This window comes from Lampris incognitus, chromosome 1 (genome assembly GCF_029633865.1).
Source record: "Lampris incognitus isolate fLamInc1 chromosome 1, fLamInc1.hap2, whole genome shotgun sequence".
NCBI classification, from domain to species: domain Eukaryota; kingdom Metazoa; phylum Chordata; class Actinopteri; order Lampriformes; family Lampridae; genus Lampris; species Lampris incognitus.
The window spans coordinates 442,727-469,291 of NC_079211.1; the positions used below are offsets into that span (position 1 = coordinate 442,727).

General features: G+C 45.9%; 1 protein-coding gene across 3 annotated transcripts in view; it reads left to right on the top strand.

Moving 5' to 3' along the window:
* The window catches only part of rapgef2b (Rap guanine nucleotide exchange factor 2b), a 352,048-nt gene that overhangs the window by 259,441 nt on the left and 66,042 nt on the right, over nucleotides 1-26,565 (top strand). For all 3 annotated transcript variants that reach the window (XM_056296986.1, XM_056297056.1, XM_056297132.1), the window contains one exon: nucleotides 26,323-26,454. In XM_056296986.1, the coding sequence (XP_056152961.1) occupies nucleotides 26,323-26,454 (132 nt within the window). The remainder of the gene's footprint in view (nucleotides 1-26,322; nucleotides 26,455-26,565) is intronic.

Here is a 26,565-nt window from a genome sequence, read left to right on the forward strand (position 1 = left end):
TGTTTAACACATGATGTTTTATACTTCCTGCAACAATTAAGACCGCTTTCATTAATTAAACCACTTCCAAAGAAGAGTAATCTTGATGCGACAGCTATCGCCAAGTACAGGCCCATCTCCAACTTACCATTCCTCAACAGAATACAAGAAAAATACTGTTTATTCTCAGGTTAATAACTATTTAACATCAAACAACCTTCTAGCCATTTATCAGCCAGGTTTTGGATCTCACCAGAAACAGCACTGATCAAAGTTGTGAATGATCTGCATATGAACACAGATTCTAATAAATTATGATTTGTTAGACAGTACAGATAATTATCTGTTCTTGTGCTCCTGGATCTCAGTGCCGCCTTCAGCACTGTTGACCATGATATTTAACTAGAGATTAGAGAAATGGATTGGACTATCTGGCACAGTTCTCAACTGGTTTAGAACATACCTTCAGGACAGGCAGTTCTTTGTGTTTATTGGAGACTTTTCCTCTGACAAAGTGGGTATAATGTGTGGGGTACCCCAAGGTTCAATTCTTGGACCATTACAACTTAATCTCTATATGCTCCCACTTGCACATGTTATACAGAAACACAAAATAAATTACCATAATTATGCAGATGATTCACAACTGTACATATCCCTATCTCCTGATGACCTAGATCCCATACATACCCCAACTCAGTGTATTGACGATATGAATCTATGGAAGTCAGAGAACTTTTTACAATTGAACAAAGACAAGACAGAAATGCTTATTTTTAGTGCAAAGACTCAGAGATGGAGAATTGCATCTCATCTAGCCACATCAATCATCTCACATGACCAGCCTTGTACCATCTTAAAAACATTTCAATAAATAAGGGGCTAAGGGGCTTTCTAAGGGGTTATCTATCAAAATCAGACTGTGAGAACTTAATCCATGCATTTATAACAAGTAGGCTACTGTAATGGACTATTCATCGGCCTCCAAAAATCAGTTCCGTGGCAACTACAGTTAAATCAAAATGTGGCAGCACGTGTTCTCACCAGAACTAAAAAGTATGAACACAATACACCTGTTCTTAGATCTCTGCATTGGCTCCCCATCAAAACTCGAACCAATTTTAAAATTCTGTTAATTGTATACAAAACTCTAAATGGTCTTGCACCACGCTATATAAAAGACATACTAATTACTTACAAACAGCAAGAACTCTCAGGTCCAAAGGCAGTGGTCTTTTAACCATCCCTCGTGCTAGGTCTAGAGCAGGGGAAGCTGCCTTTTGTATTTACATCCTAAGTAGATGGAACGCCCTGCCTGAGGACCTGAGAGGGGCCCCCACTCTGAACACATTTTAAAAAGCAGGTTAAAAACTTTACTTTTCACAACAGTATATGGCTAAGTTTTGTGTGTGTGTGTGTGTGTGTGTGTGTGTGTGTGTGTGTGTGTGTGTGTGTGTGTGTGTGTTGTGTAATTTGATATTTGTATATTCTGCTCCGATTCTTTATAACTGCACTAACACCTGTGGATGTGTATATATTTATTTTCTGCATTTGCACCTTTATGATTGTTTTGGTTGTGTTGTCATTTTGTAAAGCACATTGTATTGCCCTGTGTATGAAATGTGCTATATAAATAAAGTGTGATTTGACACGGCAGACATTTAGGTCACGCCCCACTCATTTAGGCCACGCCTCTATTGAAAGTGAAATATTAATTTGACATCGCTGATCCCTCACATGGCTGCTCCTTTCCCTCTGAGTGTTCCGCCTTGGTCTTGAAAAGCTGTAAATGGGGGTTGGGCAGAAACAAATTCTCTAGAGACAGCCCTGTTGCCACGGTGATAAAATGATGCGACGGTAGTTGTTGCCTACACCAATGCCTAGGCCTGACAGAAAGCACCTGGGCTTTTTGTTGTTATGCATTACATCATTGCTCAGGTCAGAGGAGATGATGTCACTTTGGAACTCCATGCTACACCCCCCACCCCCACCCACTTCAAGCCTCCCCAATGACTGGGATAGCTCCAGACAGCCACTACTATGCTGCTTTCAAGGCACTGTCTGCAGCAGAGTGGCGAATGTCTGTCTGAACCCCCCAACCCCCACACCCCTGCTGTGGGACTGCACGTTCAGGAAGTAGGTCAAGCACCTGACGGTTTTTGCTGGTTTGGCTGTCGTTAGTAATGATTTAATATCCATTTGGTTTATATACCTAATGTTGACAAGGACTGCAAACGGTTCTGTGTTTTATTAGAAATGTTATTACCAAAGTAATGTTGCAAACTGAAGAAATCAAACAGGATGGAGTGCTGAGGTAGAACACTAACACACACGACTTAACTGAACATCATGAGGAAGAATATTACGCACACACTGCAAGCAGCAAATCAAACAGCTTGTCAACACGCCTGCACACAGTGTGAGGAGCTGCATATGTGTTCATGTCAGCAACAATATGATCACCGTACTTCAGCTACAGTAACGGCAACCTTAGAGTCCAGAGCATCTCAGAGCATCACAGTTTTAATGATAATTTCATGTTCAATTTCTCAGAGAAAAACAGAAAACAAACAATACAAATTCAATTTTTTCAAAAACACAATTATTGGATAATGCACTTAAAAGGAACAAAATACACACACACACAAACATGAATATATTCATACATGCACATACATGCAAGACAAATATACACACGCACGCACACACACAGGGAATCACTCGCATGTGGATACAAAAATACATATGCAGCTATATGTATATACATAGATTTAATGCATACATATACAGACCCCAATTCCAAGGAAGTTGGGACGTTGTGTAAAACATAAATAAAAACAGAATACAGCGATTTGCAAATCCTTTTCCACCTACATCCAACTGAATACACTACAAAGACAAGATATTTAATGTTCACACTGATAAACTTTATCGTTTTTTGCAAATATTCACTCATGTTGAATGTGATGCCTGCAACACGTTCCAAAGAAGCTGGGACAGGGGCAACAACAGACTGGGAAAGTTGAGGAATGCTCAGAAAACCCCTGTTGGGAACATTCCACAGGGGAACAGGTTAACTGGGAACAGGGGAGTGTCCTGATTGGGTATAAGAGGAGCATCCTGAAAGGCTCAGTCGTTCACAAGCAAGGATGGGGCGAGGTTCACCACTTTGTGAACAACTGTGTGAGTTTAAGAACAACGTTTCTCAACATACAACTGCAAGGAATTTAGGGATTTCATCATCTCCAGTCCATAATATCATCACAAGATTCAGAGAATCCGGAGAAATCTCTGCACGTAAGCGGCAAGGCCCAAAACCAACATTGAATGCCCGTGACCTTTGACCCCTCAGGCGGCACTGCATTAAAACCCGACATCATTGTGTAAAGGATATGACCAGGTGGGCTCAGGAACACTTGGGAAAACCATCGTCAGTTAACACAGTTGGTCTCTACATCTACAAGTGCAAGTTAAAACTCTACCATGCAAAGCCAAAGCCATATATCAACACCACCCAGAAACACCACCCGCCGGCTTCTCTGGCCCGAGCTCATCTGAGATGGACTGATGCCAAGTGGACAAGTGTGCTGTGGTCTGACGAGTCCACATTTCACATTGTTTTTGGAAATCATGGACGTGGTGTCCTCCGGGCTAAAGAGGAAACGGACCATCCAGATTGTTATCAGCCCAGAGTCCAAAAGCCAGCATCTGTGATGGTATGGGGGGTGTTAGTGCCCCATGGCATCATGGGTAACTTGCACATCTGTGAAGGCAGCATTAATGCTGAAAGGTCCATACAGGTTTTGGAGCAACATATGCTGCCAACCAAGCGACGTCTTTTTCAGGGACGTCCCTGCTTATTTCAGCAAGACAATGCCAAGCCACATTCTGCACGTGGTCCAACAGCGGGCCTTCGTAGTAAAAGAGTGCGGGTACTGGACTGGCCTGCCTGCAGTCCAGACCTGTCCCCCATTGAACATGTGTGGTGCATCATGAAGCGCAAAATATGACAACAGAGACCCCGGACTGTTGAGCAACTGAAGTCGTACATCAAGCAAGAATGGGAAAGAATTCCACCTACAAAGCTTCAACAAGTAGTGTCCTCAGTTCCCAAACGCTTATTGAGTGTTGTTAAAAGGAAAGGTGGTGTAACACAGTGGTGAACATGCCCCTGTCCCAGCTGCTTTGGAATGTGTTGCAGGCATCACATTCAACATGAGTGAATATTTGCAAAAAAACAATAAAGTCTATCAGTGTGAACATTAAATATCTTGTCTTTGTAGTGTATTCAGTTGAATATAGGTGGAAAAGGATTTGCAAATCATTGTGTTCTGTTTTTATTCACGTTTTACACAATGCCCCAACTTCACTGGAATTGGGGTTTGTATATATGCATATGTGTATGTGTATATGTATACATATATTCATATATATGTATACGTGTGTTGTGTGTGTGTTTGTGTGTGTGTGTGTGTGTGTGTGTATATATAAACACGGATACAGGAAAAAAAGATGTTGATACATTGCAGTACAGGCCTGTTTCGTGCGACACACACTCATCAGCTGCTAATGTGGTTCAACAAAGAATCATACAGTTTGCGTTGCCCAGCATCACGCCTCTAATGTCAGTTGGACAGCAGCCAATCAGATGAGGAAACATTCAAACTATAACAACCAATGGGGTAGGCACTTATGATGCACAGCAACCAATGGAGGGGTAGAAAACATTACAACCAATGGGTTAAGGGACTGGGGCTTGTTTTGAAAATTAGTTAGGGACCAGGGCACTGTTGAAATGGCGTACATTTAAACTATAACAAGGTAACTTATGTGAATCATATAGTGGGGTGGTGTTGGGGCACAGTTGGAAGGACAGGCAATTAACATATATATATATATATATATATATATATATATATATATATAAACCTTCTAATCAATGTCACCTGTGTATCATCTAAAGGGGGGAAGAGAATGATAAAGACGTTTTACTTAAGTTACAAAGGAGATATTTACTATAAGTGTAACTATAAGTAAAACCCACTTCTGACACCAATGTATCAAATTCCGGGGGCAGTCCAGGAACCGCCACAGCCGGGACGCGAACCCGTGTCTCCCGCTCCGCAAGTGACAACGTTAACCAGTCGACTAAAGGGTCCAACCCGTTAGTCCAGTGCCAACGTGTCTATTTATTCATGTACGTTACACTACCCACCTCCTTCGGGAAGCGCATCCGATGGAGGGGACAGTCACAGCCGGGACGCGAATCCATATCTCCTGTACCGCGGGCAACAACGTTAACCAGTCGACTAAAGGGTCCAACCCGTTAGCCAAGGGCTACCGAGCCTATTCATCCGTGATCATTACACTATATATAAAGTGAGAGTGTATGTTTGTATGTTCGCTTAAAACTCCAGAAATACTTATTGTAGAACAAAAATAAAGGTATCTTTAGAATCGGCACTTTCCAAGCGTTGCACAATTCGAAAACATTTCAAAAACCAAGTAAAATTTTTTGATTCATTTGTGAAATTGAGTTAATTTTGCTCGCTCTGCTTCTTATTCATCTGTCCCGTTACAGCAGTCCCTCCCCGCCATCTATCGTCTCACAGTCCCACCGAGTGGCGATGGAGTGTAGCGTCGACAAACAAAACATCTCCCCCATTACTCATGGAAATACTACTATGCCATTATGACTGAACTTAGCCTAAGCAGCTTTAAACATTTTCCATCTGGAGAAGCAAGCAAAAAAAAACTGACCTCCAGACTAGCTTGGTCTAGTCAGAAAGGCACGAACTGAGGAATCCTCTTGGATGAGAGGTGAAACGTCTTCACGGATATATACCAAGTCCAGTTGCACTTGATTCAACTCCTTTGGATAACCATGACGACCTGGATGAATGAGAACATTCACAGACACCTCCAGATGGACCACATACAAGTTATAAAAAAACAACAAACAAACAAATGAAATTGAAATAGTGGAGCACAGTTTGGTGGGTTTGTAAAATGACAGGTTAGGCTTCTTAGACTGAAATTGCAGTTGGTGATGGGGGACATTTAATTGTTGATGTTTACCATAAACCAACACAGACTTTTAAAACGACTGGAGTAGATGTTTCTGCTCCATTTTTCTCACACGGCCAGTTGTATGTGGTTGCCTCCACAACTGGTAGTGCAGAACAGCTTTCTACCCAAGTGCCAAGTAATAAGACGTGCAACATGGTTTACCCTGAGGCGCTGGAGCCCTGAGCGATTAATACACACATTAGCAAAGAAACCTGATGAATGGATTGAAAATGATGACATTTGATAATTTTCCTTAATAAGATTTGTTTATTCGACATTCGTTTATCACATGTATCCTGTCATAAATTATCCTATATTTCATCATCGATTATATCGTAAAGATCAGAGATCGCGTTGGTTGTTTTGGTGAGAACATTTTCCCCAGGCAACGCCGGGTACCGCGCTTAAAACTCCAGAAATACTCATTATAGAACAAAAATAAAGGCATCTTTAGAATCAGCACTTTCCAAGGATTGCACAGTTAGAAGAGAGGTGAAGGAGAGAGGTGAAGAAGAGAGTGCAGGCAGGGTGGAGTGGGTGGAGAAGAGTGTCAGGAGTGATGTGTGACAGAAGGGTACCAGCAAGAGTTAAAGGGAAGGTTTACAAGATGGTAGTGAGACCAGCTATGTTGTATGGTTTGGAGACAGTGGCACTGATGAAAAGACAGGAGGAGGAGCTGGAGGTGGAGATGCTGATATTCACTGGGAGTGTTGAAGAAGGACAGGATTAGGAACGAGTATATTAGAGGGACAGCTCAGGTTGGACAGTTTGGAGACAAAGTAAGAGAGGCAAGGTTGAGATGGTTTGGACATGTGTGGAGGAGAGATGCTGGGTATATTGGGAGAAGGATGCTGAATATGGAGCTGCCAGGGAAGAGGAGAAGAGGAAGGCCAAAGAGGAGGTTTATGGAGGTGGTGAGGGAGGACAATGCAGGTGGCTGGTGTGACAGAGGAAGATGCAGAGGACAGGAAGAGATAGAAACGGATGATCTGCTGTGGCGCCCCCTAACGGGAGCAGCCGAAAATAGTAGTAGTAGTAGTAGTAGTAGTAGTAGTAGTAGTAGTAGTAGTAGGTTCTATATACACTCACCGGCCACTTTATTAGGCACACCTGTCCAACTGCTCGTTAATGCAAATTTCTAATCAGCCAATCACATGGCAGCAACTCAATGCATTTAGGCATGTAGACATGGTCAAGACGATCTGCTGCAGTTCAAACCGAGCATCAGAATTGGGAAGAAAGGTGATTTAAGTGACTTTGAACGTGGCATGGTTGTTGGTGCCAGACGGGCTGGTCTGAGTATTTCAGAAACTGCTGATCTACTGGGATTTCCACGCACAACCATCTCTAGGGTTTACAGAGAATGGTCCGAAAAAGAGAAAATATCCAGTGAGCGGCAGTTCTGTGGGCGAAAATGCCTTGTTGATGCCAGAGGTCGGAGGAGAATGGCCAGACTGGTTCGAGCTGATAGAAAGGCAACAATAACTCAAATAACCACTCATTACAACCGAGGTATGCAGAGGAGCATCTCTGAACACACAACACGTCGAACCTTGAGGCAGATGGGCTACAGCAGCAGAAGACCACACCGGGTGCCACTCCTGTCAGCTAAGAACAGGAAACTGAGGCTACAGTTCGCACAGGCTCACCAAAATTGGACAATAGAAGATTGGAAAAACGTTGCCTGGTCTGATGAGTCTCGATTTCTGCTGCGACATTCGGATGGTAGGGTCAGAATTTGGCGTCAACAACATGAAAGCATGGATCCATCCTGCCTTGTATCAACGGTTCAGGCTGGTGGTGGTGGTGTAATGGTGTGGGGGATATTTTCTTGGCACACTTTGGGCCCCTTAGTACCAATTGAGCATCGTGTCAACGCCACAGCCTACCTGAGTATTGTTGCTGACCATGTCCATCCCTTTATGACCACAGTGTTCCCATCTTCTGATGGCTACTTCCAGCAGGATAACGCGCCATGTCATAAAGCTCGAATCATCTCAGACTGGTTTCTTGAACATGACAATGAGTTCACTGTACTCAAATGGCCTCCACAGTCACCAGATCTCAATCCAGTAGAGCACCTTTGGGATGTGGTGGACCGGGAGATTCGCATCATGGATGTGCAGCCGACAAATCTGCAGCAACTGCGTGATGCTATCATGTCAATATGGACCAAACTCTCTGAGGAATGTTTCCAGTACCTTGTTGAATCTATGCCACGAAGGATTAAGGCAGTTCTGAAGGCAAAAGGGGGTCCAACCCGGTACTAGCAAGGTGTACCTAATAAAGTGGCCAGTGAGTGTATGTATATGAAGCAAGAGTGTATGTTTGTATGTTCGCTTAAAACTCCAGAAATACTCACTGTAGAACAAAAACAACGGTATCTTTAGAATCAGCACTTTCCAAGGATTACACAGTTTGAAAAATATTTCAAAAACCTAGTAATAAATTTGATTTATTTGCGAAATTTAGAGTTTATTTTGTGGCAAAATGTGACATCTTTTTGATATTCGATGCCATACGTTGTTACGTCATATCAATTAAAGGAATTTTTCAGTCTCAGTGCCGGGGTTATTAGTGCAGATCGTCACCCTGGATTCGAGGTTGCAAGAGTGAGAGTGGTGAGCACTCTTAACTTATTTATCACAAAGCACGTGACAATTTTTGTTGCCACAAGACACGCAACGTGGTTTACCCTGAGGCGCTTGAGCCCTGCGTGATTAATACACACATTGGCAAAGAAGCTTGATGAATGGATTGAAAATTATGACATTTGATCATTTTCACTAGTAAGATTCATATATTTGACATTCGTTTATCACATGTATCATATTGTAATAAATTATCCTATATTTCATCATCGATAATATCATAAAGATCAGATCGTGTTGGTTGTTTTGGTGGGAATATTTTTCCCGGGCAACGCCGGGTACCTTTACTAGTACACACACACACACGCACTTGCTTGCTTGCTTGCTGGTTGTCCATGGTGCCCGATGATGACCATCTTCTTCTATCTGTGGGTCCTTTGAGGACTCAGATAGCAGAAGATACCTGCGCAGCAGAGATGGTTTTTAAAGTGGCATGGGGGGTGCGCTTCTCCCAACGCCACATGACTTGATTGTACAGGAGATGGTTCCGATGGCAAGGGGGATCCCTAGACGACCGGCACCTCCACACAACTGCAGGGGGCTGCCGGAAATCCAGTTTTTCGGAAACCGCCTTGAAGCGTGCCGCCACAGCTTGCTTTTCTGTTGGGGTAAGCTCCCTTAGCTTTATGTCTTCCCAGACTCACCCACAAGGCAGCGGGGCAGTGGTTGATAGGTGCCAGGGTGTGTCCACCAGGGTGGGCCTGCACACCATATCTCTGGGGCCCACTGCTGCTCCGAGATCCCCTGCCCAGTTAGCAGGGGGCCGCAAGACCCCAGTTACCATGTGTGGCTACGGGGAGGCCTGGCAGGAGTCTTGGTGAAGGAGAGGCTATGTACTGGCAAGGGAAGGCTTACAAGCTAGGATGCTTCCCTATTCGCCACAAAGGCTAGCCAGCGGCAGCAAGCTAAGGGCAGGAAGGACACAAGCGGGTTGGAAGAACACATGCACCTTCCCTCCAACTACACACTGCTGCACTAGACGCATCACAACACCCTGTGTGTATGTAGACACACAACACACGCACACACACACACACACACACATATCACATATACTAGCAGAGTTACCTGGCGTGTTTTCTGTGTTGAATCACATTAGCAGCTGATGAGTGCGCTGCGCAACACACGAAACAAACTTGTACTGCTATGTATTAGAAAAAAATTCCCTACATATATATATAGATACACTGCTCAAAAAAATAAAGGGAACACCTAAAAACACAATATAGACCTCGATGAATGAAATATTTCAGCTGAAAATCTTTATTTATTAGACAGAGGAATGTGTTTAGAGCAAAATAACCTAAGAATGATCAATGGAAATCAAAATCATTAGCCCATTAAGGTCTGGATTCAGAATCATACTCAAAATCAAAGTGGAAAATGAGAACATAGGCTGATCCAACTTCTGTGGAAATTCTTCAAGACGATTCAAAATGAGGCTCAGTAGTGTGTGTGGCCTCCACGTGCCTGTATGCACTCCCTACAACGTCTGGGCATGCTCCTGATGAGACGACGGATGGTCTCCTGAGGGATCTCCTCCCAGACCTGGATCGGGGCATCGGTCAACTCCTGGACAGTCTGTGGTGCGACATCGCGTTGGCGGATGGTACGAGACATGATGTCCCAGAGGTGCTCGATTGGATTCAGGTCTGGGGAACGTGCAGGCCGGTCCATAGCATCAATGCCCTCGACATACAGGAACTGCTGACACACTCTGGCCACATGAGTACGAGCATTGTCATGCATGAGCAGGAACCCAGGGCCCACTGCACCAGCATATGGTCTGACAATGGGTCTGAGGATCTCATCCCGGTACCTAATGGCAGTCATGGTACCTCTGGCTAGCACGTAGAGGTCTGTGCGGCCCTCCAAGGATATGCCTCCCCAGACCATCACTGACCCACCGCCAAACCGGTCATGCTGGAGGATGTTGCAGGCAGCAGAACGTTCTCCACAGCGTCTCCAGACTCTCTCACGTCTGTCACATGTGTTCAGTGTGAACCTGCTCTCATCTGTGAAGAGCACAGGGCGCCAATGGCCAATCTGCCAACCAAGATGTTCTCTGGCAAAGGTCAATCGGGCTGCACGGTGTTGGGCTGTGAGCACAGGCCCCAATTGTGGACGTCGGGCCCTCGTACCATCCTCATGCATTCTGTTTCTCACTGTTTGAGCAGAAACCTGCACATTAGTGGCCTGTTGAAGGTCGTTTTGTAGGGCTCCGGCAGTGCTCCTCCTGTTCCTCCTTGCACAAAGGACCAGATAGCGGTCCTGCTGCGGGGTTGTTGTCCTCCTGCGGCCCCCTCCACATCTCCTGGTGTACTGGCCTGTCTCCTGGTACCTCCTCCATGCTCTGGACACTGTGCTGGGAGACACATCAAATCTACCTGAGCAACTTCTGTAGGTTGCAGATACCGCCTCATGCCACCTCTAGTGGTGAGGGCACTAGCAAAATGAAAAACTAACCAAAGATCGGCCAGAAAAGATGAGGACAGGCAAATGGTCTGTGGCCACCACCTGCAAATCCATTCCTGTTATAGGGGTTGTCTTGCAAATTGTCTAATTTCCACCAGGTGGAAATTAGACAATTTACCAACAGGTGAAATTGAGTCACAAATCAGTGTTGCTTCCTAACTGGACAGGTTGATATCTCAAAAGTGTGATTGACTTGGAGCTACATTGCATTGCTTATGTGTTCCCTTTATTTTTTTGAGCAGTGTATATAGATATGTGTGTGTGTGTGTGTGTGTGTGTGTGTGTGTGTGTGTGTGTGTGTGTGTGTGTGTGTGTGTGTGTTTGTGTATATATATATATATATATATATATATATATATATCGTCACCTTCTTAAAATAATGGCCTTAGTCACATTTTCAAGTTTTTCAAAAAACAGAATAAACTGAAACAAAATTTGTCAGTTTATTCTGTTTTTTGAAAAGCTTGAAAATGTGACTTGGGCCATTATTTTAAGAAGGTGACGATGTGTGTGTGTGTATATATATATATATATATATATACACTGCTCAAAAAAATAAAGGGAACACCTAAAAACACAATATAGACCTCAATGAATGAAATATTTCAGCTGAAAATCTTTATTTATTAGACAGAGGAATGTGTTTAGAGCAAAATAACCTAAGAATGATCAATGGAAATCAAAATCATTAGCCCATTAAGGTCTGGATTCAGAATCATACTCAAAATCAAAGTGGAAAATGAGAACATAGGCTGATCCAACTTCTGTGGAAATTCTTCAAGACGATTCAAAATGAGGCTCAGTAGTGTGTGTGGCCTCCACGTGCCTGTATGCACTCCCTACAACGTCTGGGCATGCTCCTGATGAGACGACGGATGGTCTCCTGAGGGATCTCCTCCCAGACCTGGATCAGGGCATCGGTCAACTCCTGGACAGTCTGTGGTGCGACATCGCGTTGGCGGATGGTACGAGACATGATGTCCCAGAGGTGCTCGATTGGATTCAGGTCTGGGGAACGTGCAGGCCAGTCCATAGCATCAATGCCCTCGACATACAGGAACTGCTGACACACTCTGGCCACATGAGGACGAGCATTGTCATGCATGAGCAGGAACCCAGGGCCCACTGCACCAGCATATGGTCTGACAATGGGTCTGAGGATCTCATCCCGGTACCTAATGGCAGTCATGGTACCTCTGGCTAGCACGTAGAGGTCTGTGCGGCCCTCCAAGGATATGCCTCCCCAGACCATCACTGACCCACCACCAAACCGGTCATGCTGGAGGATGTTGCAGGCAGCAGAACGTTCTCCACAGCGTCTCCAGACTCTCTCACGTCTGTCACATGTGTTCAGTGTGAACCTGCTCTCATCTGTGAAGAGCACAGGGCGCCAATGGCGAATCTGCCAACCAAGATGTTCTCTGGCAAAGGTCAATCGGGCTGCACGGTGTTGGGCTGTGAGCACAGGCCCCAATTGTGGACGTCGGGCCCTCATACCATCCTCATGCATTCTGTTTCTCACTGTTTGAGCAGAAACCTGCACATTAGTGGCCTGTTGAAGGTCGTTTTGTAGGGCTCCGGCAGTGCTCCTCCTGTTCCTCCTTGCACAAAGGACCAGATAGCGGTCCTGCTGCGGGGTTGTTGTCCTCCTGCGGCCCCCTCCACGTCTCCTGGTGTACTGGCCTGTCTCCTGGTACCTCCTCCATGCTCTGGACACTGTGCTGGGAGACACACCAAATCTTCTTGCCACAGCACGCATTGATGTGCCATCCTGGATGAGCTGCACTACCTGAGCAACTTCTGTAGGTTGCAGATACCGCCTCATGCCACCTCTAGTGGTGAGGGAACTAGCAAAATGAAAAACTAACCAAAGATCAGCCAGAAAAGATGAGGACAGGCAAATGGTCTGTGGCCACCACCTGCAAATCCATTCCTTTTATAGGGGTTGTCTTGCAAATTGTCTAATTTCCACCTGGTGGAAATTGGACAATTTACCAAAAGGTGAAATTGATTCACAAATCAGTGTTGCTTCCTAACTGGACAGGTTGATATCTCAAAAGTGTGATTGACTTGGAGCTACATTGCATTGCTTATGTGTTCCCTTTATTTTTTTGAGCAGTATATATATATATATATATACATCTTCTGTGCCTTTAATAACCACAGGTCCCCCCGGGGCCTTGCTTGATTGACACACACACACACACACACACACACACACACACACACACACACACACACACACACACACAGAGTTTCTCCCTTTTCCCTCCCTCAGTTTTTCTCTCTTGCTGCTCTGGTCGCCACAGCAACTACAGGCCCCTGGGGGCGTCACCCGGTCGCCGTGGCAACTCCAGCTGAATGACAGCAGTGACATCACAGTCGCCATCCTAAGATCTGGCCCACATCCAACACTTCTCCTCTGTCCATAGTTCACGCCATCTTTGATCTCCTTTCTATCAGTCTCTCTCTTCTTTGTCCTCTGTCTCTGTCAAGAAAGGAAAAAAGGATATATATATGTGTGTGTGTGTGTGTGTGTGTATGTATATATATATATATATATATATATATATATATATATATATATATATATATATATATATATACAGCGTTTTTCTCTCAACTAATGAGGAGCGGAATATCAACAGGGATACAGGAAGAAAGATGTTAATACATTGCAGTACCTGATGAGTGTGAGACGCAGGAAACAGGCCGGTGGTACTGCAATGTATTAACATCTTTCTTCCTGTATCCCTGTTGATATATATACATATATATATATATATATAGTATATACATATTATACTCACTCCTTTTTCCTTTTTCCCTCTCTCTGTACATTGGTCTTTCTCTCCCCTTGCTTCCTTACTCTTATCCTCCCAGAGAAGAGACTTTCCCTCGTTCTGTTGCCATGCCAACTGGCTGCATCCATAATCTCGCGCGGAAGTTAACGTAATAATGACATTATTCACTCTAGTCTCACTCTTCTGTTTCCCTGTCATTCCATCCATCCATCCATCCATCCATCTCTCTTCATTCATCTGCTTTGCATTTTCTTCAGCCTTTAAATGTTCTGATCACCTCCCTTTATCTCGTTTTCTCTCCTTGTTTTTTTCTTCTCTCTTTTCTCTCACTTGTCTTTTCCAAAACCCTTTCTTTTTCTCCGTCTCTATTTTCTCCATCTCTCTCTTCCTCTGTCTCTGCTTGCGGATGTTGTGAGCCTCCTGGGTGCCATAGTGGATCCGCTGAAAGCATCGAGAAGGAGGTCCTCGTTTCTAGTCTGTCAGCCCTTCACTTCTCCTCTCTCTCATCCTCCCATCCAGTCCTCTCTCTCATCCTCCTATCCAGTCCTCTCTCTCATCCTCCTATCCAGTCCTCTCTCTCATCCTCCCATCCAGACCTCTCTCTCTCATCCTCCCATCCAGTCCTCTCTCTCATCCTCCCATCTAGTCCTCTCTCTCTCTCATCCTCCCGTACAGTCCTCTCTCATCCTCTCATCCAGTCCTCTCTCTCATCCTCCCATCCAGTCCTCTCTCTCATCCTCCTATCCAGTCCTCTCTCTCTCATCCTCCCATCCAGTCCTCTCTCTCTCTCATCCTCCCATCCAGTCCTCTCTCTCATCCTCCCATCCAGTCCTCTCTCTCTCATCCTCCCGTACAGTCCTCTCTCATCCTCCCATCCAGTCCTCTCTCTCATCCTCCCATCCAGTCCTCTCTCTCATCCTCCCATCTACTCCTCTCTCTCTCTCATCCTCCCATCCAGTCCTCTCTCTCTCATCCTCCCAGCCATTCCTCTCTCTCATCCTCCCATCTAGTCCTCTCTCTCTCTCATCCTCCCGTACAGTCCTCTCTCTCATCTTCCCATCCAGTCCTCTCTCTCATCCTCCTATCCAGTCCTCTCTCTCATCCTCCCATCCACTCCTCTCTCTCATCCTCCCATCCAGTCCTCTCTCTCATCCTCCCATCCAGTCCTCTCTCTCATCCTCCTATCCAGTCCTCTCTCTCATCCTCTCATCCAGTCCTCTCTCTCATCCTCCCATCTAGTCCTCTCTCTCTCTCATCCTCCCATCCAGTCCTCTCTCTCATCCTCCCGTACAGTCCTCTCTCTCATCCTCCCATCCAGTCCTCTCTCTCATCCTCCCATCCAGTCCTCTCTCTCTCTCATCCTCCCATCCAGTCCTCTCTCTCTCATCCTCCCATCCAGTCCTCTCGCTCTCATCCTCCCATCCAGTCCTCTCTCTCATCCTCCCATCCAGTCCTCTCTCTCATCCTCCCATCCAGTCCTCTCTCTCATCCTCCCATTCAGTCCTCTCTCTCTCTCATCCTCCCGTCCAGTCCTCTCTCTCTCATCCTGCCATCCAGTCCTCTCTCTCATCCTCCCGTACAGTCCTCTCTCTCATCCTCCCATCCAGTCCTCTCTCTCATCCTCCCATCCAGTCCTCTCTCTCTCATCCTCCCGTACAGTCCTCTCTCTCATCCTCCCATCCAGTCCTCTCTCTCTCATCCTGCCATCCAGTCCTCTCTCTCATCCTCCCGTACAGTCCTCTCTCTCATCCTGCCATCCAGTCCTCTCTCTCTCATCCTCCCGTACAGTCTTCTCTCTCTCATCCTCCCATCCAGTCCTCTCTCTCATCCTCCCATCTAGTCCTCTCTCTCTCATCCCCCCATCCAGTCCTCTCTCTCTCTCATCCTCCCATCCAGTCCTCTCTCTCATCCTCCCATCCAGTCCTCTCTCTCTCTCATCCTCCCGTACAGTCCTCTCTCTCATCCTCCCATCCAGTCCTCTCTCTCTCATCCTGCCATCCAGTCCTCTCTCTCATCCTCCCGTACAGTCCTCTCTCTCATCCTGCCATCCAGTCCTCTCTCTCTCATCCTCCCGTACAGTCTTCTCTCTCTCATCCTCCCATCCAGTCCTCTCTCTCATCCTCCCATCTAGTCCTCTCTCTCTCATCCCCCCATCCAGTCCTCTCTCTCTCTCATCCTCCCATCCAGTCCTCTCTCTCATCCTGCCATCCAAACATGCCGTCGTAACAAAGCCGGCGTCGCTCTCCATATAATGTGACGGTGCGTGAAAGCGCGTGTGAGTCCCCTCTGTGCGCGTGCGCGTGTCTGCGCGCGTGCGGCCGGGAGAGGAAGAGGAGGGGAGAGGAAGAGGAGGGAGGCGGAGGGACGGAACGTGAGTGAAAGTGTTGTCAGCCATTTTTGACATTATTTCTATTTTCTGCTTTATTACCGAGCCGCCGCTGCTCGTCGCGCAGGAGGTGTGGTAGGGGAGAGAGGGGGAGGGGAGAGCTGCGATAGAAGGGCTTGTTTTCGCTTCCTTCGCCTCTTTTCCTTTTTTTAACGCTCTCTCGCCTCTTTTCCTTTTTTTGACGCTCCCTCGCCTCTTTTCCTTTTTTTAACGCTCCCTCGCCTCTTTTCCTTTTTTTAAGGTCCTTCGCCTCTTTTCCTTTTTTTGACGCTCCCTCGCCTCTTTTCCTTTTTTTAAGGTCCTTCGCCTCTTTTCCTTTTTTTGACGCTCCCTCGCCTCTTTTCCTTTTTTGACGCTCCCTCGCCTCGTCTGACGCGCTGTGTGGCCGCAGCGCGGCGGCGCTCGTCGTGTGGCCGGGATCAGTAGCTGGTGCGCCGCTGGCGTGTCGAGGACGAGGCCCTGAGCAGCGGATCCTCCCGAACCGTCAGCGCCTCCCCTCCCCGGCGGGAGGGACGGGAGACGGAGGAGCGGAGCGGAGCGGGGAAATGGTTCCGGGCCGCGGCGTGGCGGAGACCCAGGATGTTCGACGTTAAGCCGGGGACATACTCTCACTATGAAACCGTTAGCGGCGTCAGACCACCATGGAGTCCCGAGCCAGCACGACCGAGCTCCGGTAAGCAGCCTGCCTGCCGGCCGGCGGGCGGCGGGCGGGCCAGCCAGCCTTCTGGATGCGTGGCGTTTGCTCATGAGGACATTGACGGCCCAGTAGCTGCTGTGGTTAGCAGCCGTGTACTGGACGCCCATCGGGTTTTGCCGAACCCCGGCACGCGGCCAAGGACGAAACACAAGCGCGAGCGCTTATCCTGCCTCGCTTCCGACGCGTGCCGCCGTGTTGGAGAAACGGCCGCCATGTGGTTTCTCTCTCTCTCTCTTTCTCTCTCTCTCTCTCTCTCTCTCTCTCTCTCTCTCTCTCTCTCTCTCTCTCTCTCTCTCTCACACACACACACACACACACACGGCACACACACACGCGGCACACGCACGCTGTGTTAAGGTGGGTGTTTTACGACCGACGTGTACGCTCTCGTTAAGTTTTACGACGCACTTGGGTGACAGTAGTTGATCTTGTCCACGCGGTGCGTTCGTGGTGTCCGCATCCTTTGCGTTAGAAGCACAGTAGACACAGCAGATGACGTCTCACTGTGCGGGCTGACGGTGTGTGCTGTCCATGGTGCTGAGGCAGGACTGGGTCAGTCAGACATGTGCAGGCTACAGAGATCGTTACATGAGCTGTGAATGAATGGATGGACTGTCAGCACCGCTTGCATCCCTCAGCAAGGGGCCGTAAGCCAAACCGATTCAGAATGGTGGATGGATCCTGTTGGAAAAACAACTCCACATATCCTGCTTTTCTATCTCATCCATCCATCCGTCCATTATCCAAACCGCTTATCCTGCTCTCAGGGTCGCGGGGATGCTGGACCGTATCCCAACAGTCATTGGGCAGCAGGCAGGGAGACACCCTGGACAGGCCGCCAGGCCATCACAGGGCCGTGGTTAAAATCTCCAAGGATAAATTTGGGGGCAGTTTCATATTAAACAAACAGCCAAACATGTAAATAAAACACCAAGCGGAAGTCATGCAAGCAGACAGGAAAATAATCATTTTCATTTGGGTAGGGTTCTCTTTTCCTTGCTGGCTGGCCCTCACCACGTGGCAGAGAGCTGCATTTTTGCAGCCAGGGTAAAGATAAGCAGTGTGTGAATAGGCTGTTTTGTTGTCTTTATCTTGAAAACTTAGTGATGCAGTGCATCATATTTTCCTTTCCATTGTTTCTAGAATACTTCTTTATATGTGTCTCTCTGCCCTCACTTGCTTCACATTAAACGAGTTGTGGTTTTAGCGGATTAATCAAGACCTGTAAAAAGTCATTTGCCTCAGCAGGAAAGCCTCCTTCAGTAGAAGAAATATATACAACATATATTATGCCAAAGACATCATCGTTGTAGGCCCATGACCACTGGCCGTAACATGGGATTTAGCTTCTTTTTTTTCTTTTGTCTTATGATCAGACCATAAAACTTCTAATATTTCTGTTGATTGTTATCTAAATTATGCAAGTACATTAACAATGGGTCTGTTGGATGTAAGTATGCCAAAGAACCAGCATTGACAGACTAGTGACAGCTGTTAGGGCTGGCTCTGTCTGTCAGTTTGTCAGTGCTGAGAGCCATTATTAATGTTATTAACTGCAGCTATGTTTATCCTGCTGTGCTAACATCACAGAGTACCAAGACCAGTCTGCCTTTTTTTATCCCTTACTACGTTTTTAACCCGTAGTTGTCACCACACTCACCCAATGGTTTAGTAACTCTTTGAGGCTAGGTTGGGGTTACTGAGCATTCTCATTGTGTTGACCAAGAAAGTTGATCATCTATCTTCATCTAGTCAAGTAGTTTACGAGGGAACATTTACCCTGGAGCAGCGATCATGCCCTCCTTTGACCACTAGGGGTGCTTGAGTGTCAGTCAAAACAATGAAAAATCATAAAAAACGGTTGTCTACATAGACCAGACACCTTTGTAGATAAGCAGCACTGTGTGTTTTAGAGGTTAGTAGCTGTTAGCATCGTAAGTGTATTTTGTGCGTCTCTTGTCTGTTTAAGGAAATTAATTCATGCTTCATGATTATCGTGTAACTGTTTCCCTCAACTCAGTGGAGACGTCTGCATCAGTATCGAACATCATCTCCCTCTCCCAAGCTGTGCTGCTGTGAGTAGAGATAATGAAATATTTTCCAAAAAACAATATCTAAAACATCTTAAAAACCCTTTCAATTAGCCTGGCAGTCTGCAGTGGGGTATTTACCTTGGTGGCGAAAGTCCTTTCCCTCTGACTATCAACAATGGTACGGGAAGTGGGGGAACTAGCCTATCAGGCCTCTTCAATCAGACTCCCCACACAAAGAGATCTGATCACTTGATCTGTGCTTGGGAAGATGAGAAGTCCTCACCGGGGTCTGGGGAAACTCCCCACACAAAGAGATCTGATCACTTGATCTGTGCTCGGGAAGATGAGAAGTCCTCACCGGGGTCTGGGGAAACTCCCCACACAAAGAGATCTGATCACTTGATATGTGCTCAGGGAGATGAGAAGTCCTCACCGCGGTCTGGGGAAACTCCACACACAAAGAGATCTGATCACTTGATCTGTGCTCAGGAAGATGAGAAATCCTCACTGGGGTCTGGGGAAACTCCCCACACAAGGAGATCTGATAACTTGATATGTGCTCAGGGAGATGAGAAGTCCTCACCACGTCTGGGGAAACAAAACGATCTGCCCGCCAACTTTTAGTCATTTAACATTAGCAGGTTTCTCTTCCTTGTGGAATACAATTTCCTCCTTGAGGACAAACTATCTATCTATCTATCTATCTATCTATCTATCTATCTATCTATCTATCTATCTATCTATCTATCTATCTATCTATCTATCTATCTATCTATCTGTCTGTCTGTCTGTCTGTCTGTCTGTCTGTCTGTCTGTCTGTCTGTTTGTCTGTTACGCGGTCTGTCTATCTGTCTGTCTGTCTGTCTTTAACACAACAGCTGCTACTACCTCTAAAAACATTTAAAACATTGAGGCAACACTTCAAACATTTGTTTGATTTTTTTTTATATCATTAATCTCACACGTTGAACTACATATCTCATTTCAGGAAGTTGAACTTGTGTGTGTTCAAAACACCACAGCTGGTGAAGATGATTGGTCCAGTTAGCCAGGTAGTTTGGTGGCGGGCCACCCACTGTGTCCATTAGTAGGATGGCTAGAGCTTCACCCTCTGGCACTCTGTATGGAGGCAGTAAAGAGATTGAGAGTCAGCCAGCACTTTCACAGGGTTCCCGCCCAGCAATCTAGGTCATTAGGTCTTCAGTGTAATTCCTGTGAAGGCAGAATTGTGTTGTGGCTTGAGCGTTAGAGAGATGCTTAATCCTCCTGTGACAGCTGATTGTAAATATGTTTGGCTCCATATTGTGAAGGGTTTCTTTTGTCTGTTTTGCTGGAGAGCACTGGATGTAGGATGTCGGAGCACTGAGAGGTCTTCGTAAGGTAGGAGGCTAATCTCGTTTTTCAAGTAATGGTTGACAAAGAGGATGGAGGCATCAGTAATGGTAGGTATGAAACAATCTACCCAGCAATTGGTGCTGGTAGCTAAGTCAACAAGCAATTTGCCAGCAATTAGCACCCTTTCAGGCAAGTGATTAGAAATGCTTAATATCAGTGTGATCAATGTTGTGATGGTGGCCATCTTGACCCCAGTCTCTAGCATGCCAATGGTCCAGGGAGGTCATGCGACTAATTGTTTGTGGGCTGAGTGGACTCTGGCTTATTGACTGACAGACGGATGACCTAAATTAGTGGAGAGGAAGGATGAAGTGTTTATCATCCCCTCCTCCCTCTGCCACTAGCTTTATCCCTCATTCACCTATCCCTCTGTCCTCCCTCTCTCCACAGCGAGGAGCTTGAGAGACCAATGCTGTGCTGTCGTGAGTGAAGGGTGGCATATAACTGGTTCATGGAAACTGTTTATAAAATTATTGTTATTAATGACATGTTGGCCTCTCCAATACATATTTGTGGGCTCTGTTGATTAAACTCTGTATACAAACAAGATGGGGGGGGAAGCCAGAATACACTCTCTTAACCTACCCATTTGCTCAGTGCACTTCTACTCATGGAAGCAGGAATGTCTGTTACTGAATCTAATTTTTTTGGATGATTTATAGTTAATAAGACAGCTGAATAGCAAACTTGTCTAGAAGGCAACATTACAAACGTCCAGTAGTTGAGTGTGTGAGTGTCTTAAGCCCCGGGATCACTACAACAGATGGATTAAACAATGCAAGTAAATTAAGAGTAAGAATTGTGGAATCAGAATGATCACTGTTATTTCCTGATTCACTTAAACTCCAAGTTTTTCTATCCAATGACAGCAGTAAACTGAGACAGTGTTAATCTCAAAGGCCATCATCAAAGAGTCAAGATTTCCTCAGTATGGCTCCAGATGGACAGTGACTGTAACACAACATCATCCAGGCAGTTGTAATGTGACAGTCAGTTGGAGGCATTGAAAGGGAATTAGATCAAATTTGGGAAGGGAGCATCATCATCCTCAGGGTGTCAGCAAGTGGCCCCTCTGGTTCGCCATTTGGTTGGAGCAGCCCACCAGATAATTAAAGGTGATGGCAATCTTTGACACTGCAGTCACAACACATTTCAACACCATGCAAACCGCACTGAGCCCTGTCTGTCCTGCACTCTAGACACAAGTTATAGACAAAGATGCACTCAGTATGGGTGTCCGGGTAGCGTAGCGGTCTACTCTGTTGCCTACCAACACGGGGATCACCAGATTGAATCCCCGTGTTACCTCCGGCTTGATTGGGCATCTTACAGACACAATTGGCCGTGTCTACGGGTGGGAAGCCGAATGTGGGTGTGACTCCTGGTCGCTGCACTACCACCTCCTCTGGTTGATCGGGGCAGCTGTTTGGGGGGGAGGAGGAACGGGGGGAATAGTGTGATCCTCCCACACGCTATGTCCCCCCTGGTGAAACTCCTCACTGTCAGGTGAAAAGAAGCGGCTGGTGACTCCACATGTATCGGAGGAGACATGTGGTAGTCTGCAGCCCTTCCCAGATCAGCAGGGGGGGTGGAGCAACGACCAGGATGGCTCAGAATAAAAGGGTAATTGACCAAGTACAATTGGGAAAAATCCCCCCCCAAAAAAAGATGCATTCAGTATTACACTGAGAAATGAAAGATGTCCCCAGTTCAGATTTCTCTTTGAATCATCTGCCGTCATTGTGAAACCATCTAGGCTGGTGCTCACAAGGTGCTTGAAATCACTTGTCACTCCTCTCAAGTGTAACTGTGCCAATTCCATTCAGCACTACAACTGCTTCAAGTACTTCACTTCTATGGTAGCTCCGTCTCAGGGTGCAGTTCATGAATATTGAGGAGTCGTTTAGTTTAAACTACCTCTCAAGTAGATGTGGGCTTCACCTCTTACAGTGGAGCATTTGTTCCTCATTTAGAAAATTCTTTAAATAAGCCTCTGCATATCAGTGCCCTGGTATCTGTAAAGTCAAAGGTTTTCAGAGAGTTTGTCAAGAGCAGATGACCGCAGGTACCCATTCATTTGCAAATGAGCCTCCAAGCCGTTTCTCCATTTTTCAGCCAAGTATGACTTTTAAGATGTCTGTGTTTGTGAGATTTCATCTCCATAAAGAAGATACTGGGGTCCAATCTGTCTGAGCAACTGTTTACCTGTAAACCTCAGATTGTGAGATTAAGGACCTCAGGCAGTGACTGTGGCATGGCTCACTCCACTTACTGTTGCCTGTCAGAGGAACAAATAGATAAATAATTTTATTCAGAAGGGTGACAAATTGCAGGAAAAACCAACGTCACATGTCTTAGTAAGTTGTTGGGCTGCCACAAGAACAGCTTCAGTGTGTCTTGTCATAAATTCCTACAACTCTCTGGAACTCTACTGGAGGGATGGACACCATTCTTCCAAAAGATCTTCCCTCATTTGGTGTGTTGATGATGGTGGTGGAGAGCAGTGTCAACACATTGGGCCAACATTTCCCATTGGGTTGAGATCTGCTGACATCGAAGGCCATACTATATGATTTACACCATGTTCATCCTCATCAAACCATCCAGTGACCCCTCGTGCCCTGTGGATGGGGGCATGTCATCCTGGAAGAGACTACTGCCATCAAGAGAGAAATGTTTCATCACAGGGTGAAGGTGATCACTCAGTAACTTGCATTGATTTGCAGTGAACCGTCCCTCTAAAGGGACAAGTGGACCCAAATCATTCCAGGAAAATGCTCCCCACAGCACAAAAGCTCCCCCAGACCCCGTCTCAGTAGGGGTCAAGCATTCAAGTTTTAACTTTAATTTGTTACTTGTGTGTGTGTGTGTGTGTGTGTGTATATATATATATATATATGTATAGAGCAGTTTTTTTTTCTCGAAACCCGTCAATGGTGTTGATAAAAGTGCTCAACAAATGAGGAGCGGAATATCAATATAGATGTAGGAAAAAAAACTTTTACTACATAGCAGTACAAGCTTGTTCCATGCATCGCACACTCATCAGCTGCTAATGTGATTAACAAAGAACACACACAGTATATGTTGCCCTGCATCACGCTCCTAATTTGAGGCCGGGATCTATCCCAGCTGACAGCCAACCCCCCATCCCTCATCCCCCCCATCCCATCTCTCAGAGCGATCGGGAAAGTCAGCTGCTGGCCGTCGATGCTTTCCCAGCTATTCCCTGGCACACCTCGCCCCCCTCTATGCTGTCCCCAGGCCTGTTCCCTTGCGGTATCGGCCAGCCAGCAGTGGCCCCGCCCAGCATACCGTGCTGTCCATGGCACATGCAGAATCTCCCTGCCTGTGCCCATGAACCATCACTCCTTCATGGCGTTGGTCCGCTCTGGCTCTCCTTCCTCCTCTTTCTTCAACCACACCAGCCTAGCATCCCTGTCCCTCTCATCTGTCTAGTCCGTCTGTATTTGCCTCCACTTGGTGTGGTGGTGGTGGGGAGGCTCCAGCTGCCATGCTGGTCCAAGAGTGTCATCCGGTGGCTCAGCAGGGAGGATAAAGGCTCTGCAATCAGGCCAACTCTTCTTAGCTGTTTCTGCCTCCCTGCTGGTGCAAACAAGTCCCACCTCCACTGCCATGACACTATATACAATTAAGTTGCAGGAAACATGTACAGGAACGTCGGTGCTGAATACTGGCTGGAAGCGCCCAAGATGGGGGGCACATCAAAGAATGGTTGAGAACAACAGGGCTAAGATCCTGTGGATCTTCCGGATTCAGACAGATAGCCAAGTACTGGCCAACCAACCAGACACTGTGATGATGACCTACCCTTGACCTATCTGCCTTGGGTGACCCTACCAGGAGCCAAGCTCCAGACGACATAGCTCTTGGGATCATTAGTACATGCAAGCTTCTCCACCACGACAAGGTGGTGATCCAGGAGAACAAAGCTGCTTTATAGGTGTATAAGTGACTTTATAAGTGTGGAAATTCAATATTGATGGTATGCTATAGCCAGAAGTGGAGCTAAAAGCAAAACAGTGCAGTCTTGTCTTCGAGCATCAAAATATATTAATGAATAATAGATTTGATCATGAAGTATTCACATCTTTCAGCCTATCAAAGTTTTATTAAAGCCACAAATCATTATAAAGAATAAATAAGTTGTCGCCTCATAAAAAATGTCAACCTCTATTTCTTGGGGCTTTTAACGTTATTTTTCCAATTTCTAAGAAGAATGTATGATTTTATAATCTAAAATGGTTATTATTATGTAACATGTTTTTATCATCAAAAATGTCAGTTCTTTTTAAGAAAATGACTCACTAGTTTCAGTTGTAGCAGTGGGTTTCAGTTGGAGGTATTCACTTTTCAAATGGTTGATTTCTCATTATGGAATGAATATATTCACACAAATTCACTTCCTTGGCAGTCCAGCGTATGTATCTGCTGAAATGCAAAGTATTTACTGTACCACATACTGTAGTTGTCGCTGTTGTCTCCCTCCAAGCCCCTTAATCTATGGCACTATTTCAGTTTTGTGCAGTTTTCCTGCAGTGTGGTTGTCATAAACTGGAGGGTTGATATCTAAATCACTGCATTTCAGGGTCATCGCCACAGGAAATGAGGTTGCATTCATTCAACACAGGCCTAGTGTAGATTCTGTTCTGTCTGGTATTTTAGACATACTAGGACATATTTTAGACATATTATTCCCCTGGGTTTCCCCATTATTGCTCAATGTTTATTTGGGTTATTCAGGCTGTGTGGTTTAATTGGCATAACTGCCCACTGGACTCAAAGCTTTCGGAGTATTTATTCACAGCAGGCTTGTTGGCACAGTCATGGCCACCTAATCAACCTTCACCTGTAGCTATCTTTCACTATTATAAGGCAAACAATAGTCAGAGAATCGAGCTTTTGAATTTGCCACCTTTGAAATGAACTGACACAACAGCCGGCGGCTGTAAAGTGTAAAACCCACCAGACTCTAAAGCTGTCTTTGCTCTTACCTCAGTGGACAGGGTTTCTTGTCGTTTAAATGGGAATAAGCCCTCGACTTCAAAATGTAGTGTTTCAGAGTTGGTGGACACAGGAGGTCCATGAGAGGATTGATTAATGCTAGAAGTGAGTGTGCTATTGCCCCAATGGCTCGACAGGTGGAGTTTAGTCAAACATCTCAGATTATTTGCTTACAACCTGAATGTCATCTTTGTCTGATACTGCATACACCAGAAATGGTTCATTACAACTGAAAAATTATGTTTGATGAAATATGGTGCTCAATACAGAGCCACGAAACAGTGACAATCTAGCCAGTGAAGTTTAGCGGTGGGTTCTGATTTAAATGTTGTTGGAGTATGCTGTCCTTCAATGCCACCATACTGTCCACATTGTCTGTTTCATCTTAACATTTTACTGTGTACCTCAAGATCCGCTGCAGAGATGATTTTTATGGCTGTGGCTATAGAATGCTTGATCCAGATGACCCAAATGACCAAAGTGTCAATAAACCAGTAGTATAGGGTTCAAAGGTCGATGCCATTGTGTCACTGTTATCATTCCTTTGAAGGCATTTTCAACACCTCATAGAGAAGTGCTGGGAAAAAGAATGAGAACTGAAACAACACCAGAGAGAGAGGGAGGCCTGGGTGTTTCATGATACTTGCGGAAACACAATCGGAGCTTCAAAATGCACGGCCGTCAGCAAGACTGTCCATCTTAGTGGGAGGCAGTGGTGTTGTCTAAGGCTGGCAGAATCTGACCATCTATGTGTGTGTATGTATGTGTGTGTGTGCGTGTGTGTGTGTGTGTTGTGTTCCGTGTGCAGCTCCCTGCAGACTTCAGCAGACTTCATCTGGCTGACGGCTTGCATCCACAGGTGACACATGTCTCCTCCAGCCAATCAGGATGTAGTATCACCAGCGACTCTGGAAGCAGCAGCCTGTCAGATATATACCAGGTAAGCTGGCCATTTGCAGTAACCTCCGTTCCCCCATCACAACACCTCTGAGCCCTGAATCCCTTTTTGTAAATAGGTCAGGATTTTCTATGTAATGTCAATATAAACAGA